Source organism: Myotis lucifugus, unplaced genomic scaffold (genome assembly GCF_000147115.1).
Source record: "Myotis lucifugus unplaced genomic scaffold, Myoluc2.0 scaffold_2128, whole genome shotgun sequence".
In the NCBI taxonomy this organism is placed as follows: Eukaryota; Metazoa; Chordata; class Mammalia; order Chiroptera; family Vespertilionidae; genus Myotis; species Myotis lucifugus.
Window position 1 is genome coordinate 1 of NW_005873176.1, and position 25,336 is coordinate 25,336.

Here is a 25,336-nt window from a genome sequence, read left to right on the forward strand (position 1 = left end):
AAGGCAAGGAGGGAGTGTTTCAGAAGAAGGAACCTCATGTTCAAAGGCCAGGCAGCATGAAAAGTGTGGTGAGTTCATAGAACTGAAGGAAATCTGACATGACTGAGGCAGAAAGAGTAAGTGGCAGGAGGTGAAGTTGAGGATGATGGGAGTGAGCAGATTGGCTAGTGATTCCAATTGAGACTGATATACTGCAATCCAAGGATAATGACGAGATTTGAATAGAACTTGGTAGCTAATTAGATGTAAATATGGTGCTTGGTGATGCTGGATTTACAATACATATTTCTAAGAAAAATTAAGAATGTAAGAACAAGTTCTGGGGAAAGCATTTTGCCACTTCATTCTGTTTTGAAATGTTAGTATTTTTATTAATGTAAGATCTGTACTTTGATATTTCAAAACCTCTGAAATCTGAGTGTTATGTAAAAATCCCATTTTTGTTTCACATATATATAAAACTTGTATTTTTAGATATGAGAGAATATATACAAAATTGTAACAATGTTTTCCCCTAAGAAAGCAGGACTGCTGACAGTTTTTGCTTCCTATTTCGCATATATCTGTATTGTTTGAATGTTATGAGCATTTATTTCCTATATAATTATTAAAATGTTGCCCATAATAATACTAAAAAAGAGAGAAAAGGAAAATAAAGGAAGGCCCTCTTTACAGATAAATGTTAGCTAGAAAATTTAGAAGAAATTATTGAATTAAGAAGTCATCCTTTTGTGCCCTGGCTCAATTGGTTGGGCATCATCCGGTGTACCAAAAGGTTGCCAGTTCAATTACTGGTCAGGGCACATGGCCAGTTGTGGGCTCCATCCCTGGTCGGGAGCGTGCAGGAGGCAGCCGATTGATGTATGTTTTTCTCTCTCTCTCCCTCTCCTTGCCTCTCTCTCAAAAAATCAATAAAAATTTGTAAATATTTTTTTAAAGAAGGAAATCACCCTTTTGTCAACACAATTGATCTTTGATTCAAATGGGAATAATGAATGCCAAAATCATTAGGAGAGATTAGTAGTAAACATGAAGCCTATAATTGATTGTAACAAATGGGCCCAGTTCTTCTCCCCTGTAGCCATTCCTCTTGTAGTGTGATTCTGTAGCTCCTTCATCAAGAGATGAAATGTTTTTTTCCCCATGAATCTTAACAGGCCTTGTGATTTGTTTTGACCTATGGAATGTGGAAGAACTGACAATGTATCAGTTCCTAGCTAAGACCTCACACTCACTTCCACTTCCTGTCTTGAAACCCTACTGGGGTCATGAAAATAAACACAGGCTAGCCTGCCTAGGAGATTCAAGGTGCCACAGGCAATAGAGTCAACACCCAGGAGCAGAGCCACCTAACCAATCCACAGCTGACCACAGATGCATGAGAAAGTCCAGCTGAAGCCAGGAGAATCACCCTCTGAACTCAAGTGAAATTGCCAACCCTCTGAATCATGAGCAAAATATACCATTGTTTTAAGCTTCTCAGATTTGAGATGGTTTGTTATGCACTGTCTTCCTTGATCATAGATGGACACCTCACAGGTTGGAAGGCGCAGTGGAGCTCTCCAGGGTCTCTTTTATAACAGCACTAATCCCATTCATGAGGGCTCAACCCTCATTACGTAATCACCTCCCAAAGGCCCTACCTCCTACTACTATCACATTGTGGTTTAGGTTTCAACATATGAGTTTTGGGAAGAATACAAACATAGCACCAGTCAACCTACAGAATTATGAGGAATAATTATCTGAGGATATGGTTTTCATTTATTTGATAGAGAAAAGGAAAGAGAAAAACATCAATGTGAGAGAGAAACATCCATCGGTTACCTCCTGTATCCACCCCAACTAGGGATTGAACCCCCAACATGGGTATCAAACCCCCAACCTGGGTATGTGCCTTGACCAGGAATTGAAATCACCACCTTTTCATGTATGGACAATGCTCCAAACAATTGAGCCATACCTGCCAGGGTTCATGAGGAATAATTCTTGTTTGAATGACATGTAGCACAGCAACAGATAACTGAAGTTTTAGGATGACATGTAACACAGCAATAGATAACTGAAACACAGATAATTTTCTCGAAAGCCCTATAAGGCAACTGTCATTATTATCCTCATCTTGTATATGAGAAAACTAATACTTACAGAGCTTAAATAACTTGTCCAAGTGTTACTGGACAGGGTCTGGGCCCTGGGCAGGTCTGCCTAGGGCCCGCTGGTTAGGTGTGGGTTCTTGACATAGTGTAGGAAAGATTTCATGAGTCCAGGTGATTTTGAGAGTATAATTATTAAAGCTGGGGACAGTGAAACAAAGGAAGGGCTTAAGGTAGAAGCAGCAACAGGAAGGAGAAAGTCAGAGAAAAAAAGGCACTTTGGAGTTCAGGGGGTAAGCCCAGGAAAAGCTGCCACTGCCCATTGCTTCCCTGGTTGCAAATCTCATGGGGTTCCTTAGAGTTTAGGAGAAAAAGAGCAGCCATACAAGGCATGGACATACTCTAGCAAAAGTGTGCCATGTCTTGAGGCTTTTTATCTTCCTTTGGCTGGCCAGAATCCTAGGAGAGGTCTCTGGGGAGGGTCTCAACAGAATATTCATTAGCTTTTCAGGTATGTCCTTCAATATGTTGACTCATCGAAATGTGTGTATAGAGAGGGGCCAGGGTTATTTTCTGGTAGTTTTATTTTTAAAGAACTTTATTTAAGAGACACTGTGACTAAGGTCAGTCTGCCCTGGGACAGTCTGGAATGTGTAAACCATATTTTCCTAAATGTCCTTGGTTAGGGAAGATAAAACCTTGTTATTTATTAGCTGGCTCTAAATTGTTGAAATTGTTTGGCCTTGCCCGGTCAGTGTGGCTCAGTGGTTGAGCGTCAACCTATGAACCAGGAGGACACAGTTCGATATTCGGTGAGGGCACATTCCTGGGTTGCAGATTTGATCCCCAGTGTGGGGCATGCAGGAGGCAGCCAATCAATGAATCTCTCTCATCACTGATGTCTCTATCTCTCTCTCTCCCTCTCTGAAATTATACATATATATATTAGAGACCCAGTGCATGAAATTCATGCACAGGGGGGGTGTCCCTCAGCCCAGCCTGCACCCTCTCCAATGTGGGACCCCTTGGGGGATGTCCGACTCACAATCCAGGACTTCTGGCTCCTAACCACTCACCTGCCTGCCTGGCTGATTGCCCCTATCCACTCTGCCTGCCAGCGTGATAGCTCCCTAACAGCTCCCCTGCCGCCCTGATTGATGCCTAACTGCTCCCCTGCCAGCATGATCGTCCCCAACTGCCCTCCCCTGCCAGCCCGATCGCCTCCAACTGTCCTCCCCTGCAGGACTGAGGGGACTGGGGGACTCTGGCTGGATGCTGCAGGGACTGGGTGAGGCAGGGCTGAGGGGACTGGGGGACTTCGGCTGGATGAGGCGGGGCTGAGGACTGGGGAACTCTGGCTGGATGAGGCGGGGCTGAGGGGACTGGGGGACTCTGTCTGGATGAAGCGGGGCTGAGGACTGGGGAACTCTGGCTGGATGAGGCACACGGCACCTGCCACCCCCAGCAGGGCTGAGGGTACTGGGTGCAGCCATTTTGTGAGGGCATGACAGTCAATTAGCATATTCCCTCTTTATTGGCTGTGGGCACCACCATCTTGTGAGGGTGTGATGGTCAATTAGCATATTTCCTCTTTATTAGATAGGATGTATATGTGCGTGTGTGTGTGTGTGTGTGTGTGTGTGTGTGTGCGCGCGCGCGTGTGCGTGTATTTTTTTTTTAAGAAACTGTTTGACCTTATCTAATTATTTTGTCTCAGTTTTCCTTATTTCACTTGTCAAGGAATTTCCCTAGCTTCTTACTATCCTGCCTCACACACAGTTCATTAGTGTTAAAACCAGGAATTAAAATCCATATTGATCTGATACTAGAGTCTAACTGCAAAGTATTACATTACAGAGCTCCTGACCAAGGCTAATCTGTACCCTAAAATATAAAATAAAGTACAAAATCCAGTTTAGAGTAAAAAATATCTAGAGATAATGTATTCAGAACATGAAGGAACAAACAGCTTCACTATAACATTTTTGTGACCTGGAGGCAGGGACTCCAAACACAGGGCTTCTATTCAGAAAATACTGTCATAAACAGCCTTATCAGTGTTCACTCCAGGCAATGCTAGAGCATCAGGGAACACAGAGACTTTTACAAAAAAAAAAAAAAAAAACCCTCCCACAGAGAGTAAAGGGAGGAAAGATATTAATTAGGACCAAGCATGATCATTAACATGTGGACTCAGTTGGCTATCACGGGTCAGGAGAAAAAAGTCTTTGAAGAAAGATTAAAAACCAATGACAGAAAAAATGTGCAACATCACTAGCCATTAGAGAAATGCAAATTAAGATTAAAATGAGAGCTCTAGCCGGTTTGGCTCAGTGGATAGGGCATCAGCCCACGAACTGAAGGGTCCCAGGTTCAATTCCAGTAAAAGGGCACATACCTCGGTAGCAGGTATGCCTGGCCCCAATTGGGACTTGTGTGGAAGGCAACCAATCAATGTGTCTCTCTCACATCCATATTTCTCTCTCTGTCTCTCTCCTACCTTCCACTTTCTCTAAAAATCAATGGGAAAAATATCCTTGGGTAAGGATTAACAACAACAAAAAAAGATTAAATTAAAAATAGTGGCCCTAGCTGGTTTGGCTCAGTGGATAGAGCGTCAGCCTGCGGACTCAAGGGTCCCAGGTTCGATTCCGGTCAAGGGCATGTACCTTGGTTGCGGGCACATCCCCAGTAGGGGGTGTGCAGGAGGCAGCTGGTCGATGTTTCTCTCTCATCGATGTTTCTAACTCTCTATCTCTCTCCCTTCCTCTCTGTAAAAAATCAATATATTTCAATAAAATATATTGAAAAAAAATAGTGACAATGATTGAGTGTCCAGGACACATACCTAGGTTTCGAGTTCGATTCTCAGGTCTGGGCATGTATGGGAGGATAAAAATTGATGTTTCTCACTCACTTCGGTGGTTCTCTCTTTCTCTTTCTCTTTCTCTCTCTCTCTCTCTCTCTCTCTCTCTCTCTCTCAACTCCTCTCTCTCTAAACTCAATCTAAAAACAACAACAAACATCTGAGACTCTCACGGGCGCAGTAGTTAGTTGGTTACAGTAGTTCAGTTGGTTAGAACATCATCACAATGCACCACAGTTGTGGGTTTGATCCCCAGTCAGGGCACATATAAGAATTAACCAATGGGAGTCTAATGGGGGGAAGTTGGGGGATATCTATAGTACTGTCAAATATAAAAAAAAAGAATGAAAGCAAAAAAGAATCAACTAATGAATGCATAAATAAGTGGAACAACAAATCCATGTTTCTCTCTCTTCTTTCCTCTCTAAAATCAATCAATAAAAATTTTTAAAAGGTCTGAGAATCTAAACACCAGAAAACATTGATTAAACATAGGTACATTCAGCACTGTGGTACACTCAGAACCCCTTCTCCCTTGCTCACACATGCCTTTATGCAGTAAGTTCCCTTCCTAAAACTTTTTTTCTCATTTCAAGTCTATCTTGAATATTCTTGAATATGTTAAAGTTTGTGATTCCCCCCCCCCACCCACCCCCCGCAAGCTCATCTCTCTCCCAAGACTTTCTTGGTGAACCCAGAATGAAGACATCAAGTGTGTGCTTTCTGTACTGAAGAGCAGTCCAACCTGTTAGCTCCTGAAAAAAGAATCTGGTGAAAAGATGAAACCAGGAACTCCCTACTAAGGGTTGAGTGAGGTGGCACAGCACAGTGCAGGAGGCTGACAGCATAGCTCGTGACTTTTCCTGAAATGCAAAGTACGTGAGAGGCCTCAGTTAGCAACAGCCGTAGACTCCCGTTACGAAGTTGGGCCCAGTTAAAACACACTCTTTGGCAAATATATTTCTTCTCAGGGTTCACATCAATAAAGCTGTTTAGAAACAAACAAAAAACAGGGTGGTGTACAGCAACACAGAGGTCTCATGTGATATTGTAAATTTCCAGGGTTTGCCATCAGACAAGGTGGGGCTGGTATTCTTGTGCAAGTCACTTGGAATTCTCAGATGTAGAAATAATTAATATTGCCCTCCCAGGGTTTAAGAAATAGTGGAAACGTTGGTAGAGCATATGGCGCTTGGCCAGACATTCAATTTGGTGATGGGCAAGATGGAAGGGAAGTGGGCAGCCTGCAATCAACTTCAAGCTCTAGTACATTTTGGATCTGTGACTTTAAGCAAGTTCCTTACCTTCTCTGTGTCACTGTCTCAGTTGCAGAGGGGATTAAATGACACAATCTATGTAACTATCTTATGCCAGGTACATGAGGAAAGGAGCTATCAGTGGCGTTTCTCGGAAAGAACAGAGGGTGGTAGGCTGACCCCGCTGCCAGGGGTGTCCAGGGCTGAGAGCTGGGGAGGCTGGGAGGCTCAGGAGCAGCAGCAAAACCAACATCCAGATACTCCACCAAACACCAGAACAGGTCAACCACCATGTCACTGCTACGACCACAGCCACAGCCACCACCACCACCACCTCCCAACCTGCCCCTGATTAGATAATTCTTGATGGATTGGTTTAAGATTCCATTTGGGGAGAACCAAAACTATAATTAAGTCTTGGTTTGGTGATGGGGTCATAGTGTAACTCTCTCCATTTTGAGCCCTGTTGTCTTGTTTTTAGGAGCACACACACAATTTAGCTATGCCTTTCAGGGATCTTCTATTATAAAAATAAAATAAAAAATATATAAAGGGAACAAAGCTAAATTAAATAAATTAGAAACAAACATGCACCCTTTGCCAAGTTCTTGAAATGTTTTCTTGTTGCTGTTATTTAGCAATTTAGCTGTCCATTACTTTTTTAAAATATGTATTTTTTATTGATTTCAAAAAGGGAGAGGGAGAGACAGAAACATCAATGATGAGAGAGAATCATTTATCAGCTGCCTATTACACGCCTCACACTGGGGACTGAGCCCACAACCTGGGCATGTGCCCCACTGGGAATCAAACCGTGACCTCCTGGTCCATAGGTCAATGCTCAACCACTGAGCCACACCAGCTGGGCCATTACTGATTTTTAAAAATTATTTCCATATCTTTACAAAAGTACATTTGTGTTCATGGCAAGTTACTTAGAAAATAAAATATTTTTTAAAAAAGAAAAAATAATCTGGCTTAGTATTAAAGGAGCTTCTTGCTTATTGCTATTTCAAAAAAACGGCCCAATATAAATCCTGACTCAAGAATAAGATGGGATGAGAAAGCTGGAATTCAAGTTTCACAACCACAATAGACTATGTCCAACTCACCCATGTATGTATGTATAGTCCCAGCCTGAGCCTGGTGTCTGGTACATATATGTTGCATAATAAATATTTGTTAATTAAATTGAAAGCAGACAAGATGTCTTGTCAGAATTCCCTCCCAACTTACTGTACCTCTGAAACAAATAAAAATACATCTGATCCCAAAAGTATATGGGAAACACACTCCTGATTTTGATTTTTCTACTATATGCTTAGGCATCTCCAAAACCTTTATCTCCATCCCAAGTCCCAGATCCATTTTAAAATCCTACTAGATGATGCCACCTGGATCTGGCTGGTGCCTCCCAATGAATATGTTTATATCACGTCAACCCCAAATCTTCCTAGCCTGGCAAGTTAAACCAGTGGTTATCAAGCATCTAAGAGATCATGAAGTCAATAGGGTACCAAGGGCAGGTTGATGGAGGGGATCAGTCTCAGGTGCAGACAGTAAGAGTGTGTATTGTCTGTAGAGAATATAAAAATAATAAAACTTTATAACAATCAGTCAGCAGTTAATTATCACGACGCACCAGCAATTCTGAATAATGTCAGTGATAAAACACTTCTCCAAAAATATATCCTGAGTCCAAGTTTTAGACAATTGCTATGGTTACTTTTGAGTTTTTATAACATTTATTTAAGCATCAAGTTGTATCTTTTTATTACACACCTTTTAGCAAACATCGTATTCTACATGGAATTTAACTCAAAGAATTCTGTTATACAACCGCCCCTAGACACAAGCAGATTCAGTAGCTATCCCCATTCATTTTGAAAGTAAGTTTGCAACGGTCTGAAATCATTCCAGATAATTTGCATCCTTCCTGTCTCCAAACTCTGGGGTACTCCATATGCCTATGTTTAAATAGTACTTTTAAAATAAACAATGACAGCATAGGGATAGTGTCTTAGCTTGGGCTGTCATAACAAAATACCATGGGTGACCTAAGAAATCAAAATGTATTTTCTCACAATTCTGAATGCTGAAAGCCTGAGGTCATGATCTATTTATAGTGAGGGCGTCTTCCTGGCTTGCAGATGGCAGCCTCTCACTGTATGCTACCCTGTCCAAAAGAGACAAGCCCTTTGACCTCTCTTATAGGGGCACTAATGCTAGCATAAGGGCCCCACCCGGGGGTCAAATATTTGAAGTATACTACTGCATGGAGTAACTCCAAGGAGTCTAGAAATCTGCATAAACCCCAAATATTATCTGCAAGCTGAATAAATAATAGAGTTCACATTATCTCACAACCACACAATGTATGATTACACATTTTACCATACTTTCACAGAACACAGCTATATCTTTGACTTTGGCTTACTCTTTTCTAGAGTTAGAGACAAGTATAACTTATTTAGGACACTTTAAAGATTTTGCACAATATCCCTCAATCTCTTCCCCTATCTAATCTATCATTCTCTTCCCAGCACCTTGACCATATGGGTGCATTCATACCCTCATTAACTTTCTCCTATCGGTGTGACTAAGTGTTCCTATTTCTAATTTGTTCCTCCCCAACTTCTTTACAACTATTTTTTCATTCAAGAACTAATTCAAATGATCCTCTTTAGGAAAGTCTTTCTTGAGATATCATGATCTACCTTTGTTATACTCTAGTTGTTCCCTTTGTTATACTCTAAGACCCTTGGTTCCTATCTGCATTTCAGAAAAACCCATGTCATTGTGAGTGTGAAATGGTTAAACAATAAACTCTGAACAAGAGAAGAACTTTACTTTGACTCGGGAAAAATGAGTGTACTTCTCCTCAATGGGAAAACAATCTTCATTCTGGACCCTAAGTCAGTATCTATAGTGGACGTGTTGTAGGTGGCAGACCAGCTCCAGGTGTTAGACCCATGGGGTCAGACCGGACCTGGGTTTAGCAACCTCGGTACTTGAATTCTGGCTAGAAAAGAATTGTCAAGACTCAAACTATAAGAGAATGTTTATTTGGAAAATCACAGAGGTAGAATAAGTAATCTGTAGAAGAAATGAGCTTAGAAAACAAGTTATAGAAGTAAAGGAAGGGCCCTTGGAGCTTAAAAGTGAGGAAGGTAAAGGTGACGCACCTTGGGGGTAAGGGAGAGAAGGGGGAGAGGGAAGGGAAGGGCATGCTCCTGGGAGGCGAGGGAGAACGAAATGGGTCCTAAGGGTTTTAAGGGTGAAGATTTCAGGGGAGGTCCCAGGAGGAAATCTCAATAGCACATTCAGCAGCTTTCTAGATGTGTCCTTTCAGAGTCTAGGTCTCCTCCGGATTGACTGGTTGGTGGCAGGGCAGGAGGTCATTATTCAATGCAGCTAGTCATGAGGCTAGTCATGAGGTCAGCCACGGGGTCACTTGTCTGGTTTTGCTGCTGTTCTGGGCCTGGGGCTGAAATACGGCTGAGGCCTAGATGTTATCTCTAGAGAGGAAAGTTCAGGGGGTCATGAGCAGCCATATGCTAAGGAAGGACAGGTCACCCTGGGGATGAGGTCCCACCCTACATTTATCCTTTGCTAGGCACCTGTGACTTTCCACTCTGGTGACCTTCTGTACCTGGCCCATCACTTTTTCTCCCCTCACTTTTAAGCTTCAAGGATCCTTCCCTTACCCCTTTAACTTGTTTCCCAAGCCCATTTTTTCTACAAATCACTTACTCTACCTCTATGACTTTCCAAATAAATGTTCTCTTACAGTTTGAGTCTTGGCTCTGAATTCTCTCCTAGCTAGAACTCAAGTACCAAGGTTGCTGAACCCAGGTCCGGTCTGACCCCATGGGTCTAACACCTGGTGCCATTCCTGCTGCCTACAACAAATCAACAGCATTATTACCCTGGGTGGGCCTGACCTAATCAGGTGAGAACTTTAAAAGAAAGTCTGAATGTCAGAGACTCAAGACAGCCATGCTCTCTGTAAGAATCAAGCTGCCATGAATTCTACAGCCTCAAGGAAATGAGTTCTGCCAACAACTACGAAAACTTGCAAGCAGATCCTTCCCTAGTCAAGCCACCAGAAAAGAACATGTCCCTGCCAACACCTTGATTTCAGTCTTGTGCGAGCCCCAGCAGAGGACCTAGAGCAAAGCTGGTTCTGGACTTCTGACCTAGAGAAACTGTGATAGTAAGTGAAGGCTGTTTGTTTGTTTGTTTGTTTGTTTTATTGATTTCAGAGAGAAAGGGAGAGGAAGGGATAGAAGCATCAATGATGAGAGAGAGTCATTGATAGGCTGCCTCCTACACACCCCACACTGGGGATCCAGCGCACAACCCAGGCATATGCCCTGACGGGGAATCCAATCCTGACCTCTTGGTTCATAGGTCGACACTCAACCACTGGGCAGGGCAGTGAAGGCTGTTTTGAGCTGTCAATTGTATGGTAATTTGTTACACAAGAGTTGAAAACTAATACAGTGGATTTTTGCACATAGGAAAATCTCTTCTGACTCAAACTGGCTTAACAAGCAAGAAAATTTATTTTCTCGTATAACAGGAAACCCAGAAGTACTTCAGACTTTAAATTGGTTTGATCAGAGGCTCCTTTCTGTCATCAAAGATCCAGAACTCTTTGCATCTCACCACTTCGCTACCCTAGTGATTGCAGATCCTCAGGGTAATTGCAAAATGGCTCCAGCAGTCAGAGGTGTCACATTCAGAAACACCCAGAGGAATATAAAGAGAGTGTTCATTCGTAAGGCATTCTCACAAAGAATGAGGCACCCAATGACCCCGCTGCCCATTAATCTGCCATTGTCCTCACTACCCTCACAAAGTGGTGATTGACAGGGTTGCAGAAGAGAGAAATAAAACAAGGTGAACCGAAGGCAGTTTCTTTCCACACGCAATGAAGCTCTTATTCCTTTTTGTCAAGGTATTATTATCTTTCTGATTGTGTTATGGGCTGTGGGTCTCAAAGTCCACCCACTTCCCTGATCTCACCATCCCCTGGCAAACAGTGGCTGACCAGTTGATGAGTTTTCTAGGATAGTCTGTAGTTTGGGGGGTGGAGGGTATCTGTCCTCTTGCACAGTGGAGAGAGGGAGACAGCAATCGAAAAGAGACACTAGACGGGAAAAACTGTGGCCCCTGGCGTCATCCCAGCTTTCCCGGGACCCACCGGCCCTCCTCACCCTGGCTTGTAGGGCTCCTGGGAAGCACGTGGGCCAGCGTCTGGAGGGTAGCCTGGGCGACTCACGGAGTCCAGGAGCCCTCCACACCAGAACAGGTGAGCCATCCCTTGCCCCCCTGGCAGGAAAGTGGATGCGGGGAGGGTGTTGAGGGATGCAGAGGAGTGAGGATGCGGAGGAGTGAGGCCCGCCGCGGGCCGCCGGAGGTCGGGAGCGCCTCCAGTCCTCGCCCGGCCCAGGAAGGAGAGGTGGTCGGCTTCCGAGGTGAAGCAGCTGCCGGGAGCCGGAGAGTTGGACCCCGCCTCGCCCCCGAGCTGCTGGCCTCCGCGCACAGCGCACCCGCCCTCCCATCCCCATCCCCATCCCCATCCGCCCGAGGTCCCCACCCCAACCTGCGCCCGCAGGGTGACCTCGACCCGCGAGCCCAGTCGGAGCGCGATCTCGGCTCCACGCCCACCTCGAAATCCCAAACCCCCGCTCGCAGCCGGAGGCCAGCGGGGAGGCGGCGGCCAGATCGTCGGAGAGGCCGGCCCGGAGAGTCGGACCCGCGGCATCCGCAGGCGGGAGCCGCGCCCCAGCATCCGGCCGCCGCGGAACAATGGCCGGAGGGCCTGCGGCCGCCGCGCCGGAGAGCGGAGGAGCCGGGCGCTCAGAGCGTCGGGAGTCCCTGCCATCGGCCGGCTCCCTGGCAACGCGGGCCGGGCCACGCCGCCCGCTCCACGACCCTCCGTGCCCCGCATCAGGCGGGGCCCGGGCCAGAGCGCTGCCGCCGCGCCGCTGCACCGCTGCTGCGAGATCTGCAGAGCGGGGCCGGGGGCCGCTCTCCCTCCCGCCTTCTCCCGCCGCTATGAGCCAGGGAAGCCCGGGGGACTGCGTCCCCCTCGAGCCCACCTCCGGACCCTCAACGCCCCCCAACCCGTTCGTGCACGAGTTACATCTCTCCCGCCTCCAGAGGATTAAGGTAAGGTGTGGGTGTGGGACGTCGGGAAGACCCCTGGGGGTTGGAAAAGAAAGCCATTTTAGAGACCTGGCAAAAACAGGGATGGGGATCCGGACAGGACATGGTGGAGAGGCTTGCGGGGCGGGAGTCGGGGGTGCGCACGTGGGGGTGGCGGGGAGATGAGCGAGGAGCCCTGGAGAGGACGCGGGCTTGAGCGATAGACGTGCTCCAAGGTGTGGAAGAACTGGCGAGGTGAGGACGGAGGGCTGCAGGGGAGCAAGGGGTAGGGGAGATGGAGGGCGCGGGGAATGCGGATTACATCCTGCGGAGGCCGAGGGGCTAGGAAGGAGTTGACGGCTACGGAAAGCCGGGGGTGGGGGCAGGGGCGTGCTGGATGCTTCTCCGAGGCTCTGAATTAGAGGAAACGGGTTTGTGGGCCGGGAGTCTGCGCCCTTGTGCCCTTCCAACGCCCCCTCTTTCCACTCCTACCCCCACCCCCACCCCCACCCCCACCCCGTACTGCAGCACCTCCGGGGTAGGGAGGGCTGCGAACGGGGTTGGCTACAGGAAGTGCGGGGTCGCACCAGCCTGGCGGAACTGATTGATGAGTGGTGTGGGGAGTGTCCAAGGTTACTGCTGCCATCACCTCCCCGGAGGCGAGCTCCTGGGGCTTGTTTTGTTTACCTGCGCTCTCCCTCCGGCAGCCCTTGGAGTCACCCTGGCTCCTGGCAACCCCTATCCTTCGGAGGAGGGCCGAGCCCTTCTCTTCCCCACCCCCCAGTACTAGGGGCGTGCTAGTGGGCAGAACTAGAGACTGGCCTGCGGCCTGAAAAGGGGATCTCTGTGCGTTCCAGCCCTCTATCTCCCAGGCCCAACATGGAAAGAACCATCCTCCTGGTTTCTGTTGGACCTAGGAGCTATTTATGGAATGGGACGTGGGTGAGGAGGAACTATCTCCAGCCTACTGCACATCAAGCACTGTGCTGGGTGTGTTCACATAGGTTATCATTAAATACTCTTGACAGCCAGATGCATTTCATGACATTTTATAGGTGGGATGGAGACCAACTGAAAGATAGGAAAATGAGGCCCCTAGTCCTGTTAATCTTTTATTCACTTGTTCTCGTTGGTACCGTCATCCCACCTTGGATGCCAACTCAGTCTCCTGTTTCTACACTACTTGCCTCCTGATCTAGTGGGCAGTGGCTCTCTGCTCCTGGGTCTGTCGTTATGGGGAGAGGAAGCTTTGGCGGGAGCATCTCCCAGCCCTGAAGTGGCATTCTCTCCCACCCTCTGCAGTTCTGCCTCCTAGGGGCACTGCTGGCCCCCATCCGGGTGCTTCTGGCCTTTATCGTCCTCTTTCTCCTCTGGCCCTTTGCCTGGCTGCAAGTAGCTGGTCTTTCTGAGGAGCAGCTTCAGGAGCCACTGACAGGATGGAGGAAGTAAGTGGGGGCTTAGCTCCCTGACACCCTTCGTCTCACTTGTTTCCTGCTGTTTATTCTGCTCCCTCTTTGAGAAGAACAGGAGGGAGGGTTCTGAAGCTCTGGTACCCAGCCTGGCAAGGTGAGATGAGTCAGCCAGGCTCAGACCTGGTCCCCAGGACCTCATCACTAAGGGATGTGCCCTGCTATGTCCCAGAGTAGCCAGAGACTTCCACCCCTTGGCCAGAGTAATAGAGGGCAAAAGAAGGGCACCTGCTTTCCCAGGTGCCTACACCCGGGTGAGTGAGGGTCAGAGTCCCTACCTCCACTGACGCCCCACCTTGCCCTGCAGGACTGTGTGCCACAACGGGGTGCTGGGCCTCAGCCGCCTGCTCTTTTTCCTCCTGGGCTTCCTCCGGATTCGTGTTCGGGGCCAGCGGGCCTCTCGCCTCCAAGCCCCTGTCCTTGTTGCCGCCCCCCACTCTACTTTCTTTGACCCCATTGTTCTTCTGCCCTGTGACCTGCCCAAGGTTGTGTCCCGAGCTGAGAACCTTTCTGTGCCGGTCATTGGAGGTGAGAGAGTTTAAGAGGGGTAAATGGGAGAGATGACAACTATGGGCAAAAAAAGACAGGAATCAGATGGACACACTCTGGAGAGAAGAACTGACCTCAAGGTTGCAGGGGAGACGTTAGAAGAGATGGACTGATGTGGGCAAATGAAATGCAAATTAACACCATTCGTGAACCCACATCTTAGACTCTGAGGGCTGGGGCTTAGAGAAGGTGTTGGAGGGAACTCTGGTCAGTTCCCTAAAAGGGCAACATACACTAAAAGGAGGATCCCCAGGGCAAAGGGATAACTGAGAAGCATCTCCTACTGTTGAAGGAGGGGAGGTTGTGGGTGTTATTGTCCCCTGGTAGGAACCAAGTGACTCCTAGTATCCTCTCTGGACCTCAGCCCTTCTTCGCTTCAACCAAGCCATCCTCGTATCCCGCCATGATCCGGCTTCTCGGCGCAGAGTGGTAGAGGAAGTCCGAAGGCGGGCTACCTCAGGAGGCAAGTGGCCCCAGGTGGGTAAGGGTCTTAAGACTCTCTCCTCGCCTTTAACGTGCTCCTAAAGAGGCTTCTCTTTCCTCTCTCCTCACCTTCAGCCTACCCCACCTCATTCTGGTCCCTTGGACTTTGTTCTCCAGGTACTGTTCTTTCCTGAGGGCACCTGTTCCAACAAGAAGGCTTTGCTTAAATTCAAACCAGGTGAATAAAGTGATAGTGGGTGGTAGGGCTGTAGGCAAAAGGAGCCTCTGTTTTAAAGAGGGACTCTGGAATAACCCAAGAAGTGGAGGGGTGGGGGAGGAATGGGAGACAGGAAACTGCCTAGCTGACCCTGACAAGTCTCCAGAAGTCAGAGAGAAAATTATAAGTGAAACAGAACAAAATCCAGATCTCAGTTGAGAACTGTCCCAGACCCCTGCACTCATGCCCTCTAGCTGCCTCTGTGGACTAACCTCTGCCTGGGGGGGTGGGGGTGGAAATGGGACTTAGGAGCTTTCATCGCAGGGGTCCCTGTGCAGCCCATCCTCATCCGCTACCCCAACAGTCTGGTGAGTCTTGGTCTAAGAGAGGGGGATGAGGGAGGATGAATTCACCCTAATGGGTGAAAACTGTTAGTACCATGATGGGGTGTGCACGTGGGGGTGGGGCCAGGGTGGGGTCCCGGCCTCTGCTCAGAGAGGATTGGCCAGTTCCAGGGAAGAAAATAATGCCTTTTCTCCCCTCGCCTCTGTTTCTCCCATAGGACACCACCAGCTGGGCATGGAGGGGCCCTGGAGTGTGAGTTCTGGTGGTCCTGGGGTGAGGGTGGAGAGCAGGGTCTATCAGAGAACTCCTGGCCCATCTTCCAATCTCCAGACAAGGCCGGTGGCCCTTCATTCTTGGATGAGAGCACGCTAGGGAAGATGCTTGTTTCCCACTGTTTTGTTCTGCTCTCCCATGTGATCTGAAAGTGCTTTGAGCTCTCCGACCCCAGCATCCGTGCTGTGATTAAAGCTCCTTTAACTTACTTCCCTTTTCCTAAGTGATTTTCTCCTTCCCTCTTTCCTTCCTAAGAACCACCACCATCAGGCTTGCCTCTTGCCCTTTTCCCAGTTACTCAAACCTCTTCTCGCCCGCGGTTCTTCCTCTGGCACATCCCTGAAAAGCCTCTCACTTTCCCTCCCACCTTTCTGGCCCTTCCCTGTCTCCCAACACATTTGCACAGCTGACTTTATGGCTAGGAGTCCGTTTTTATATCAGTGAGCAGAAATTTCCCACTCCCCTGTTCCTGGTGGGAGGAGCGCATAGTGAGAAATTAGTGAGCATCTGAAATCTCTCTTGTCTCAGACTCAAAGTCCTCTGGCTCACAGCCTCTCAACCCTGCAGCATCGTAGATGTGGAGGTATGACCCCCATGGTGGGTTGGGAGAGTGGGCATCCACTGACCCCTGAAGCTTTTGGAAAAGATGGAGTGGTCACCTGGCTTTGAGATCCTGATGGGAAGTGTATGTGTTTCAGTTCCTCCCTGTGTACCACCCCAGCCCGGAGGAGAGCAGGGACCCCACCCTCTATGCCAACAATGTGCAGAGGGTTATGGCACAGTGAGTGTTCTACAGAGTATTTCCTGGAGCAGATATATAGGGCAAAGGGACCACAGGAGGGGGTGGAGGGCTGAGGTTTTGAGTCAAAATTGGGGGAAAGGGCTGAGACAGGGTGGATGAGGGTAAAAGGAGCCCACTGTCCTCTCCCTGGTCATTAGGTCAGTCAGTAATGAACCCTCAAAAAATTCTTCTGCCTCATTCTTCCCCTCCCCCCCATTCCATCCCTCTTCATCCTATAGGGCCCTGGGCATTCCGGCCACCGAGTGCGAGTTTGTAGGAAGCTTGCCTGTGATTGTGGTGGGCCGGCTGAAGGTAGCATTTGAGCCACAGCTCTGGGAACTGGGAAAGGTTCTTCGAAAGGCTGGGTAAGTGACCTTAATGGTGACGAATGGTCAGTGTCATGTATAGACAGAAAAAGAGTAAGAAGAAATGGGAAGGAGCAAGGAAAGTCTTTTTTTTAAAAAGTGGGAAGATAGAAGGATTTTTAAAAGATAATGGAGGAAAAAGAAAGGGAAAGATATGTAATTACCCAAGTGAAAAAACGGTAAGAATGGCTCTGAAGGGACTTGGAGTCAGAGTATATCTTAGAAAAACACCAGGTGTACCAACACTGGAAAACTCTTGGGGCTGGACCCAAGGTCCTGCTGGGTGGTGTGCCCAGAATGAAACTGAGTCAGCTCTCTGCCTTCAACAATTCCATTGTAGGCTGTCCCCTGGCTATGTGGACACTGGGGCAGAGCCAGGCCGGAGTCGAATGATCAACCAGGATGAGTTTGCCAGGCAGCTCCAGCTCTCTGACCCTCAGACCGTGGCTGGTGCCTTTAGCTACTTCCAGAAGGTAATGGAGCTGGGATGAAGGGCGCAGAGCTCAGCATTTAAGGATGTCACCCGAGTGGCCACGTCAGTCGCATTAGATGGCCAATTTGGAGTCTGTGCTGGATGTTCTAACCGCCGTTGTCAGATGGCCAGCTTCTGAGGTCCTCTGAGGAGTTTATTTTTTTATAGAGTATCCATTGCATCGCAGAGCAATGTCTTAATTGTTGTAGGGTGGTCAGTGAGATCCATACATTTCCAAAGCCACTTTTAGAGATTGGCAAAGGCAAGGGATCATATGACCTTGAAAGTCACTGCGTTCGGGTTTCAGAGAAGAGGCATGAGGGTTGGGTGGGAAGGTGACATGGAGACAGCACTGGACAGGTTAGACGGTTAAGAGTTAGAGACCCAGGAGTATTTGCTATATTTGGGCAGATTTTTAAAAATATCCCACAGCTTCTCGGGGGAATTTCTGAACTTTCCCGAGAATTTTGACAAACCAGATTATTTCCTGGGACTTTACCAGGTTTTCCTGTTGAATTATAATAAGGTTGTCCCAGAAGATTCTTAATGTTTATGAACAACCACCAGTGGTCCCAAGGAGCTCTTTTTTTTTTTTATCTAAGATGCAGACGGTGGCTCTCAATGTCCTCTGAAGGGACAGAGTGTGACCAGGTGTGTTGAAATTTAAGATGGCACAGACTGTCCCTGGAAGGAGCTTCCCCACTTAGCCTGTGGCAGAACAGAACCAAAGCCCGAATGCCATGGCTCCCCCTAGAGTTGGCAGGCATCCTTCTTGGTCTTTTTGTAAGAAATTATGCCAGTGGCCCCCTTTTAGTCTGCTGGACCGGTTCTCCCACACAGGATGAGTCAGCAGAGAACCAATTTTTCCAGCTTGGGGGCCAGGAATGCCCTCAACGATAAGTCAGAACTGAATGGTAATTTCAGCATTCCTGAGGGATTCCCTCACATTCCTAGAAGATCCTTTGATAGAGAGCTGTGTCACCAGGTGACTTGGGGTAGAGATTGAGCAAACCCATGACCTGAGAGAACTATCAGGGATCCTGGAGAGTTAAGGACTCTGGGTTCTCAGGGGAGTGGACACAGGAGTCACCCCTGTGCCTGCTGAGAAGAGGGAGGACGCAGGGTTGGTCCCCCACGTCGCCCTCGTTTCTCTTTCACACTCCAGGATGCCAACGGTTTGGTGGACTTCCGAGATGTGGCCCTTGCGTTGGCAGCTCTGGATAGGGGCACAGGCCTAGAGGAGCTGACTCGCCTGGCCTTTGAGGTACCAGGGGGGTGGGGGGAGAGTGGACGTGGCAGCTGTGCTCACCCCACCCAGAAGCCTGTGTGGTATTCTATTACCAGTAGCTTCTAGATAGCTGGTGCTTGGTGTCCAGCCCTGTGCCACACTGTAAACCGCAGAGCTCCGGTGTCTGTATATTGAGGCTTAGCTGGGAACAGGAGGACAGCAGCTGTGAGGTTAAATTCTCCTGCAGAAAGGACCCAGGGGGCAGGGAGGGCCTGTATTTTGCATTCTTGGAAGAGGAGGAGCCTGTCGGGCAGACCTTCGGGAGAGTATGGGGTGATGGCACGAGGGGAGGGCTTGACCTGTGTCCCCTTCTCTCCCAGCTGTTTGCGGAGGAGCAGGCAGAGGGGCCCAGCCGCCTCCTGTGCAGCGACGGCTTCAGCACCATCCTGCACCTGCTGCTGGGGTCGCCCCGCCCTGCTGCCGAGACTTTGCATGCCGAGCTGTGCCAGGCGGGACCTCACCAAGGCCTCTCCCTCTGTGAGTCACTGTCTTCTCAGCCCACGTGGGCATTTGGGGCACCTTCAGCACTGGGCCGGGAGGGAACAAGGGCTGGTATCCAGTGCCAGGGAGCAGACCATCTGAGAGGTAAGGATGGGTGGGATTGGCTAAAAGGCTGAAAGGACATAAACTTGGATTTGAGAAGTGACGCAGAGATGAGAGTGACAAAACATGCTGAGAAAAGAGCAGGGTGCCCACTTCCTCTCCTTCCTAGATGTAATTTTACTTTTCCCATCTCACAATTATCTATCCAGGTCAGTTCCAGGACTTCTCCCTCCGTGACCCACTCCACGGGAAGCTGTTCAGCACCTACCTGCGCCCTTCCCAGACACCAAATGCCTCATCCCCAGGCAGCTGCCCTGCTCTGGCCAACGGGACTGTGCACTCACCCAAGCAGAAGGGCGACTGAGCCCCTCCACCTCCCCAGCTCGCATCTGGCCCGCAGACTCAAGACAGCGCCAGGGGCCGACCCTGGGCCTCAAGCCCTCTCTGCTCCTGCTTGATTTTTTGTTATTGTTTGGTTTTTTTTAAGTTGATTTTCATTTTTGTTTGTTTGTTTGGGGTTTTTTGTAAGAAACTATTTTATATATAAATATAAATATATATCTATATCTATTTAAAAAATACGAAGCTCGGTCACATTGATGGCATCATTAGATGGGAAGGAAAGGGATTAATAGTTGCCGGCTAGCCGTTGGACAATCCCGAAGGTTCCCCAGGTTAGTCCTGTTAGCCAGAGCTGGATGAAGCCTCACTTCCAATTGAACGTGGTGCTTTTCTGCACAGAAATCCTGCAGTTCTCATGTCCTTTCCTCCGGTTGTCATGCCCTGTGTATGCACATTTTAACAGGCTTACTCGTGGACCTCTTTCCAGCCTATTCCCTCTTGTTCTGTCCTCATTAGAGATTAAAAAATAGCTAACTGCCATCCCATATTTAATAATCCTACTGAGATGGATGCCTCCTCTCTGTAGCTCAGACCAACCACACAAGAGGGTTTTTCTGCCATGGGATTGAATTGAGGACACTTCAGTCCCTTCTGTCCAGCCTCTTTTCAAGGAAGAAGAAAATAAAGCCCTCTTATAGAGAGGTGCATGTCTAGACACAGTTATGGAAAATTATATTTTAAAAATTAAATACCTATCCCAGGTTTTTTAAAGGGCATCTTTCACATATATATATATTAGGATCCCAGTGCGTGATTTGAAATCACACGGCGCCGCCCACCCTCGAGTCGCCGGTAGGCCCTGCCTCACTCTCCGGCACTTGAAGCAGCTGTGGCCGCTGCTGATCAGGCCCTCCCCCAGCCCAGGCACGTGGAGGCCCCTGCCGCCCCGCCCCCCATGCTGCATGTGCAGCCTCCTCCTGTCAGGTTGACCTGTTACAGCATCCCAGTTAATTAGCATATTTCTCTCTCTCTATATATATATATATACACACACACACACACACACACACACATGTTTTTATTGATTTCAGGGAGAGAGAGAGAAACATCAGTGATGCAAGAGAATCATCAATTGGCTGCCTCCTGCATGACCCTTACTGGGGATTCAGCCCACAACCCAGCCATGTACCCTGACCAGGAATTGAACCATGACCTGGTTCATGGGTAGATGCTCAACCACTGAGCCACACCAGCAGCATCTTTCCATATAGACTTCTGTGAGGGTTTTTTTGGTAATCTCTTTTTTTTAAATCCTTACCTTGACCTGAGGATATTTTTCCATTGATTTTTAGAGAGGACAGGAGAGAGAAACATCAATGTGGGACACATCTATTGATTGCCTCCCATGTGTGCCCTGACCACTGGGCCGGGGATGGAACCTGCAACCCAGGTACATGCCCTTGACTAGGAATTGAACATGAAACCCTTCGGTGTGTGATCTGACATTCTAACAACTGAGCACACCAGCCAGGGCTCCATATAGACTTAAAAGGAAACAGACAATGACAGGCTGTCCAGAGAAACCCTCCAAATACCCACATCCTGGCCTATGATGAGGGGGAGGGATGAAGTCTCACGGGGACTTCTCAGTGCTGGGGCTTATCAGAGAGCCTGAACAAGGCTAATGGCAGGAAAAGTGTCAATCTGTGGAATCCAAGGCCACCCCACCTTTCTGTACAGCATCTTACCCCATCTGGGAGCCAAGAAGTGAATATAAATGAGCACACGGAGAGTACTTTCTAACAAAAAAAACCTTTATTCATTTTGTTCTCATACAACTTCGAAGGTACTTCGCCCTCACCTCCCACCAGGGCACCTCCTCAAAACTAAACTGGTGTGACCTCCCTCCCCACACTAACCACTTTCGCAGAACTACAAAAACAAAGGACTGAGAACAAGTCTCTGGTTTGTGTGCAACTGGGGTGAAATCTATTCAAGGGGCCCTGGCTTCAGGGACTGGCAGGAGGGATAGGAAGGTGCTGCTGCTCCTTACTGGCAACGGCGGCGTTTCTTCCTTCTGCCTGAGCCCAAACCGTCGCGCCTTCTTTTACGAGGCTGCGAGGGTAGAGCCAGGGGTTTCTCCCCAGAGACCGCAAGTTCTGCTCCCAGGTAGGGCCTCTTTCCAGTAGGTACTGGACCTGCAACTAGAGCTCGCTTCCTAGACTTAGCAACAGGATATGGAGGCTGGCCAGGGCCGTTTGCCTCCGCAGAGAGGGAGCAGGATGCTCTCTGGAGCCCCTGACCTCCCGTGGAGGACAGGCCTGGAGCAGGGTGAGGACCAAGAGGAGGACGCCTTGGTGACAGGCTTAGTTTAGAGGCCAAGAGGTAGGCAAAGCCAGAGAGTTCCTCATCTTCCTCCTCCTCCTCCTCCTCCTCCTCCTCTTCCTCCACCTCCTCCTCCTCCTCTTCCTTTCCTTTGGCCCCACCTGCTGGACTGCATGCTCCTCTAACAGGAGAGGCTTCTTTCAGAACTGAGGCACCCCTGGCTCCCCATCGAGGGGAAGTTCTCGAAAGGCCCCGGCAAGATGTTGCCTTGGGAGTCCCATGTGCATAAGACTCTTGATTCCCTAGGAAGGGAGCAAGGTCTTTTGAATTCAACAAATCAGTGTCCTCCCTGCCCTCTCCTGAGGGGTGATAACTAAAATGTAGCGGGCCGGTATCCTCACTGACCCCTAACGGGAGGCCGCAGGCTTCTCTAACATCTAGTATATTGCTGTCAACTGCGGTTTCCAACAGAGAAATGGAACTGCCTCTGTTCCCTGCCTCTTGGCTGGCCTCAGGGAAGGTGGAGGCATCCTGGGTCCCCAGGATAATGACATTGCCTTGACAAGCAGGCAGGAGGATTTCTTTGGAAATCAGTGTGGAGGCATCAATACAGCCTTCTAGGAATGCAAGGCAGTCTTGAGCCCACAGATCACTGGGATCCTGTATAGTCTCAGGACTCTGTTCTCTATTTTCTTTAGGCCTCAAGGCTAGGCTATAGTTCCTCTTTCCTAGGGCAGCTGTGGCATCTGTGCCTCCACAGAGAATTGGACTGCTCCCCAGAGCCCCAGGTGCTATGGTTTCTCTTGGACCCAGTGCCTGGCAGCCTCCCTGATGCTCAGGTACATATTCCCCATCATCCTGGAAGTTCTCTGTGACCTCGATCGGTAAGGGCAACTCTAAGCCTACTTCATCCATCTCACTGCTGAGCCAAAGCCCTGGACTGAACGAGACCCCATCCTCGTCCTTGTCCTCAACCGCTCTAGGGGAAAAGCTCTGGTCAAAGCTCTGAAGCACAAAAGGACTTCTGTCACCTCCCCACATGACTCCTGAGCAGCCTTCCTGGGGCTCTGCTAGCAGCTCCTGCCCTTGATGCAGCACTCCAACACCCCCTGTCTGTAGCCCGGGTTCTTGCAGAGGAGCCAGCTCTGGTTCTGCGAGCGCAGCTTCCAAACCGGGAACTATCTCGAGCTGGAGATCTTCCTGCCAGCAAAGGGACAGAGCCTCAGAAGGCCCGTCAGCCACCAGGGAGTGCCCAGGGAACCCAGCACCTCCCACGTGGTCACCTGGGTGTGGGGATATTTGGTTTGCCACCTTTCCAGGTCCTCTTCTCTCTGTACCTAAGGACCCTTGAGTTCCCTGTGGAGATGCAAGTTCTATGGGCAAGTCCCAGCTGCTGGGAGATGCCAGGGTGTTCCCATCCCTGCACATGCCCCTTGGGCCATCTAGGGCCTGTTCCTGCCCACTATGCACTTCCCTCGCTTGCTTTCCTGGAGAAGCAGATTTCCCAAGGCAAACAGTGCCCCCAGCCACCCTATGCCCAGGTGAAGGCCGAAGCCGTCCACCCCCATCTTCATCCTCATCAGAAACAGAAGCACTTGAGTCCAATTGAGCTCCAGTGCAACCTGGAGCTGCCTCTGCATCCTCTTCCTCCTCCAGGGCCAGGAGTCTCCTCTGAACCAGCTGGAAGGAGAATGGACACATAGCATGCTATGCTACACATGGTTGGGGGGGGGGGGGGGCTGAGGGGATGGGCAGGGCAGAGAATGCAAGCAAGTGGCTTAAGTGACAGTATTAAAGACAGATACCATAGCTCTTTTCTGCCTTCTTGGACCTTATTCCCACACTTTGAGCCCTTACGCTTCCCTTTTCCTGCATGTCCACAGTCCCTTACTACGGTTCAGTACCCGTAGCCCACTCCTGAAGCTGTTCATCTCCAGAAGTCCTACCATCCACGACAGTGTAGGGTTAGCTAACAACATGCGACCTTCCTGTTCTGATACCCCCAACCCTTCAGGTTTACCTGGGAAAGACTGAATCCTTCTTGTTGCTCCAGCTCCTCCATTAAAGCCAAGGGGTCCCTCTCTTCTTCTGGGGACAGTATATCTGCCATAAATTGGGGGTGAATGATGGCCTCCACCTGGGCAATAGAAGGAAAAGTGATATGAGTCTGACAGGAGGTAACTTGTGAGCCAAGAGGCTCTCGAGAAGCCATAAGTGCCCTCCCCACCCCAGGTTGTTATAAGCCATGACCACCACCAGCTATACACATTCACATGCGTGCATACATGCACATGCATTGTTCAGTACAGAACAGAGTTGAGGGCAGAACCCTAGATCTTCGGTTCCCTGGAGTTCCCACCCCAGGATCTGCTAGAAACCAGACCTCCAGGCCCGGCCCTCACCTTGGAGACAAAGTCCTCCTGCGAACACAGCTCCTCGATGTAGCTCAGGAGATCTGGATCTGGATACAGCCCTTCCTCCTCCTGCGGCTGCTCATCCTCTTCCGGTCTTCCATCCGACTCCCCAGTGGCCAAGTGGTTCCCCACCAGCCCTTCCATGATGTCAGCATACTCTTTCACAGCTTCTGGTGGGATTTCCTTGGGTGCCTCGGGAACTGGAGGCTTCTGGGTTTTGCGCTGCCGCCGGCGGGGGGTCCGTGACTTGGAGGCTGCCTTCTTGGGAATATACACTAAGGGAAGAGATGAAAAGGGGGAATGGAAAGTGGCACCAAGACTACAGCTTCTGCCTCCCGACCCCGTGGGAGAACACAAATGCTCCAGGCTGGATAGGGCCACCCCGGAAAGTACCAGCCATGGGAAAAGATTGAGGGGCTGCAGGACCTGAGAGAGAGCCACTGTATGAAGAATCTTGCAACCCCCGAAATCCCAAGAACTCCCCAATCCAGGCCCCATTTCTGAGGTAGATGAGGTATTATGGGCTGCACTTACAGCCTCGATGAGAGAGTAGTTGGTTTACTTGGCCAAGATCAATACCTAGATTGGGACCAAGGGAATCGGAGAACCCAGTCTCCTATATTTGCCCTGTTTGGAACATCTAATCCCACCCTCTCGAGGAAAAGAGGCAGAAGCAAGGGCAATGCCTTCCCCAACCCATGCTTGCTTTCTGGATGCCTTCCTTTGAGCCTCTGGTGTAAGGCTTCTGTTAGAACTGGGTAGCCTTACCTGGTTGCTGGCAAACCTCAGGGGCCTGGAGCGCTGGAGGATCAACTTTCAGAGGGGCTGCAGGAGGCAAACCCTGGGACCCATTCACCAGCTGTGTGTTATTATTCTGCATCTCCTCCTCAGCCTCAAACTCCATGAACCTGCAGACGGGGAAGAAGGCTCAGGCAGTGCTAAGGCCAGACCCATCAGAAACCCAGACGCCAGGAGGCAGCTGCTCACAGATGACCATGTAACACATCTGAGGAAACCTCACAAGATCACCACACAGTCCCTCCACCTACAGTCGTCACCTAGGAAGCTTGTTAAGAAAATGAACAATGGAGAGAAACCAAGATGGCGGCATAGGTAAACACCGGAAATTGCTACCTCGCACAACAACCTCAAAAAT

The 25,336-nt window shown here is 49.2% G+C and overlaps 2 protein-coding genes across 5 annotated transcripts; one reads left to right on the top strand and one right to left on the bottom strand.

Annotated features, from left to right (window-relative positions):
* Window positions 1-12,185: 12,185 nt before the first annotated feature.
* LPCAT4 (lysophosphatidylcholine acyltransferase 4) lies at window positions 12,186-19,685 on the top strand. Of its 4 annotated transcripts, none has more exons than XM_006108344.3 (14): window positions 12,186-12,398; window positions 13,677-13,819; window positions 14,151-14,371; window positions 14,757-14,869; window positions 14,993-15,053; window positions 15,342-15,400; window positions 15,595-15,629; window positions 16,179-16,233; window positions 16,349-16,431; window positions 16,671-16,796; window positions 17,137-17,269; window positions 18,434-18,532; window positions 18,877-19,033; window positions 19,309-19,685. In XM_006108344.3, the coding sequence occupies exons 1-14, from the start codon at window positions 12,285-12,287 to the stop codon at window positions 19,461-19,463; spliced, it is 1,554 nt and encodes a 517-aa protein (XP_006108406.1). In that variant the 5' UTR covers window positions 12,186-12,284; the 3' UTR covers window positions 19,464-19,685. The 4 variants fall into 4 exon arrangements, with proteins under 4 accessions (XP_006108406.1, XP_006108407.1, XP_023604713.1 ...); XM_006108345.3 differs by having other exon boundaries at window positions 12,197-12,398; window positions 15,357-15,400; window positions 19,309-19,615; XM_023748945.1 differs by lacking the exons at window positions 16,179-16,233; window positions 16,349-16,431 and having other exon boundaries at window positions 12,197-12,398; window positions 19,309-19,615.
* A 1,805-nt stretch (window positions 19,686-21,490) lies between these two features.
* On the bottom strand, window positions 21,491-25,088 carry NUTM1 (NUT midline carcinoma family member 1; the record flags this gene model as incomplete). Its single annotated transcript, XM_006108346.1, has 4 exons — window positions 21,491-23,446; window positions 23,787-23,903; window positions 24,169-24,455; window positions 24,949-25,088. Coding segments are annotated over 4 exons (2,500 nt in total), but the record flags the coding sequence as incomplete, so codon positions are not given.
* Between the last annotated feature and the right edge of the window lie 248 nt (window positions 25,089-25,336).

Excerpts from the sequence above, each read along its gene's own strand:
- LPCAT4 (XM_006108344.3), top strand. The coding sequence starts at position 12,285 with ATGAGCCAGGGAAGCCCGGGGGACTGCGTCCCCCTCGAGCCCACCTCC. Across the intron at positions 16,234-16,348 it reads GCAGCATCGTAGATGTGGAG|TTCCTCCCTGTGTACCACCC; the intron begins GTATGACCCCCA and ends TATGTGTTTCAG. Across the intron at positions 16,432-16,670 it reads GTGCAGAGGGTTATGGCACA|GGCCCTGGGCATTCCGGCCA; the intron begins GTGAGTGTTCTA and ends TTCATCCTATAG.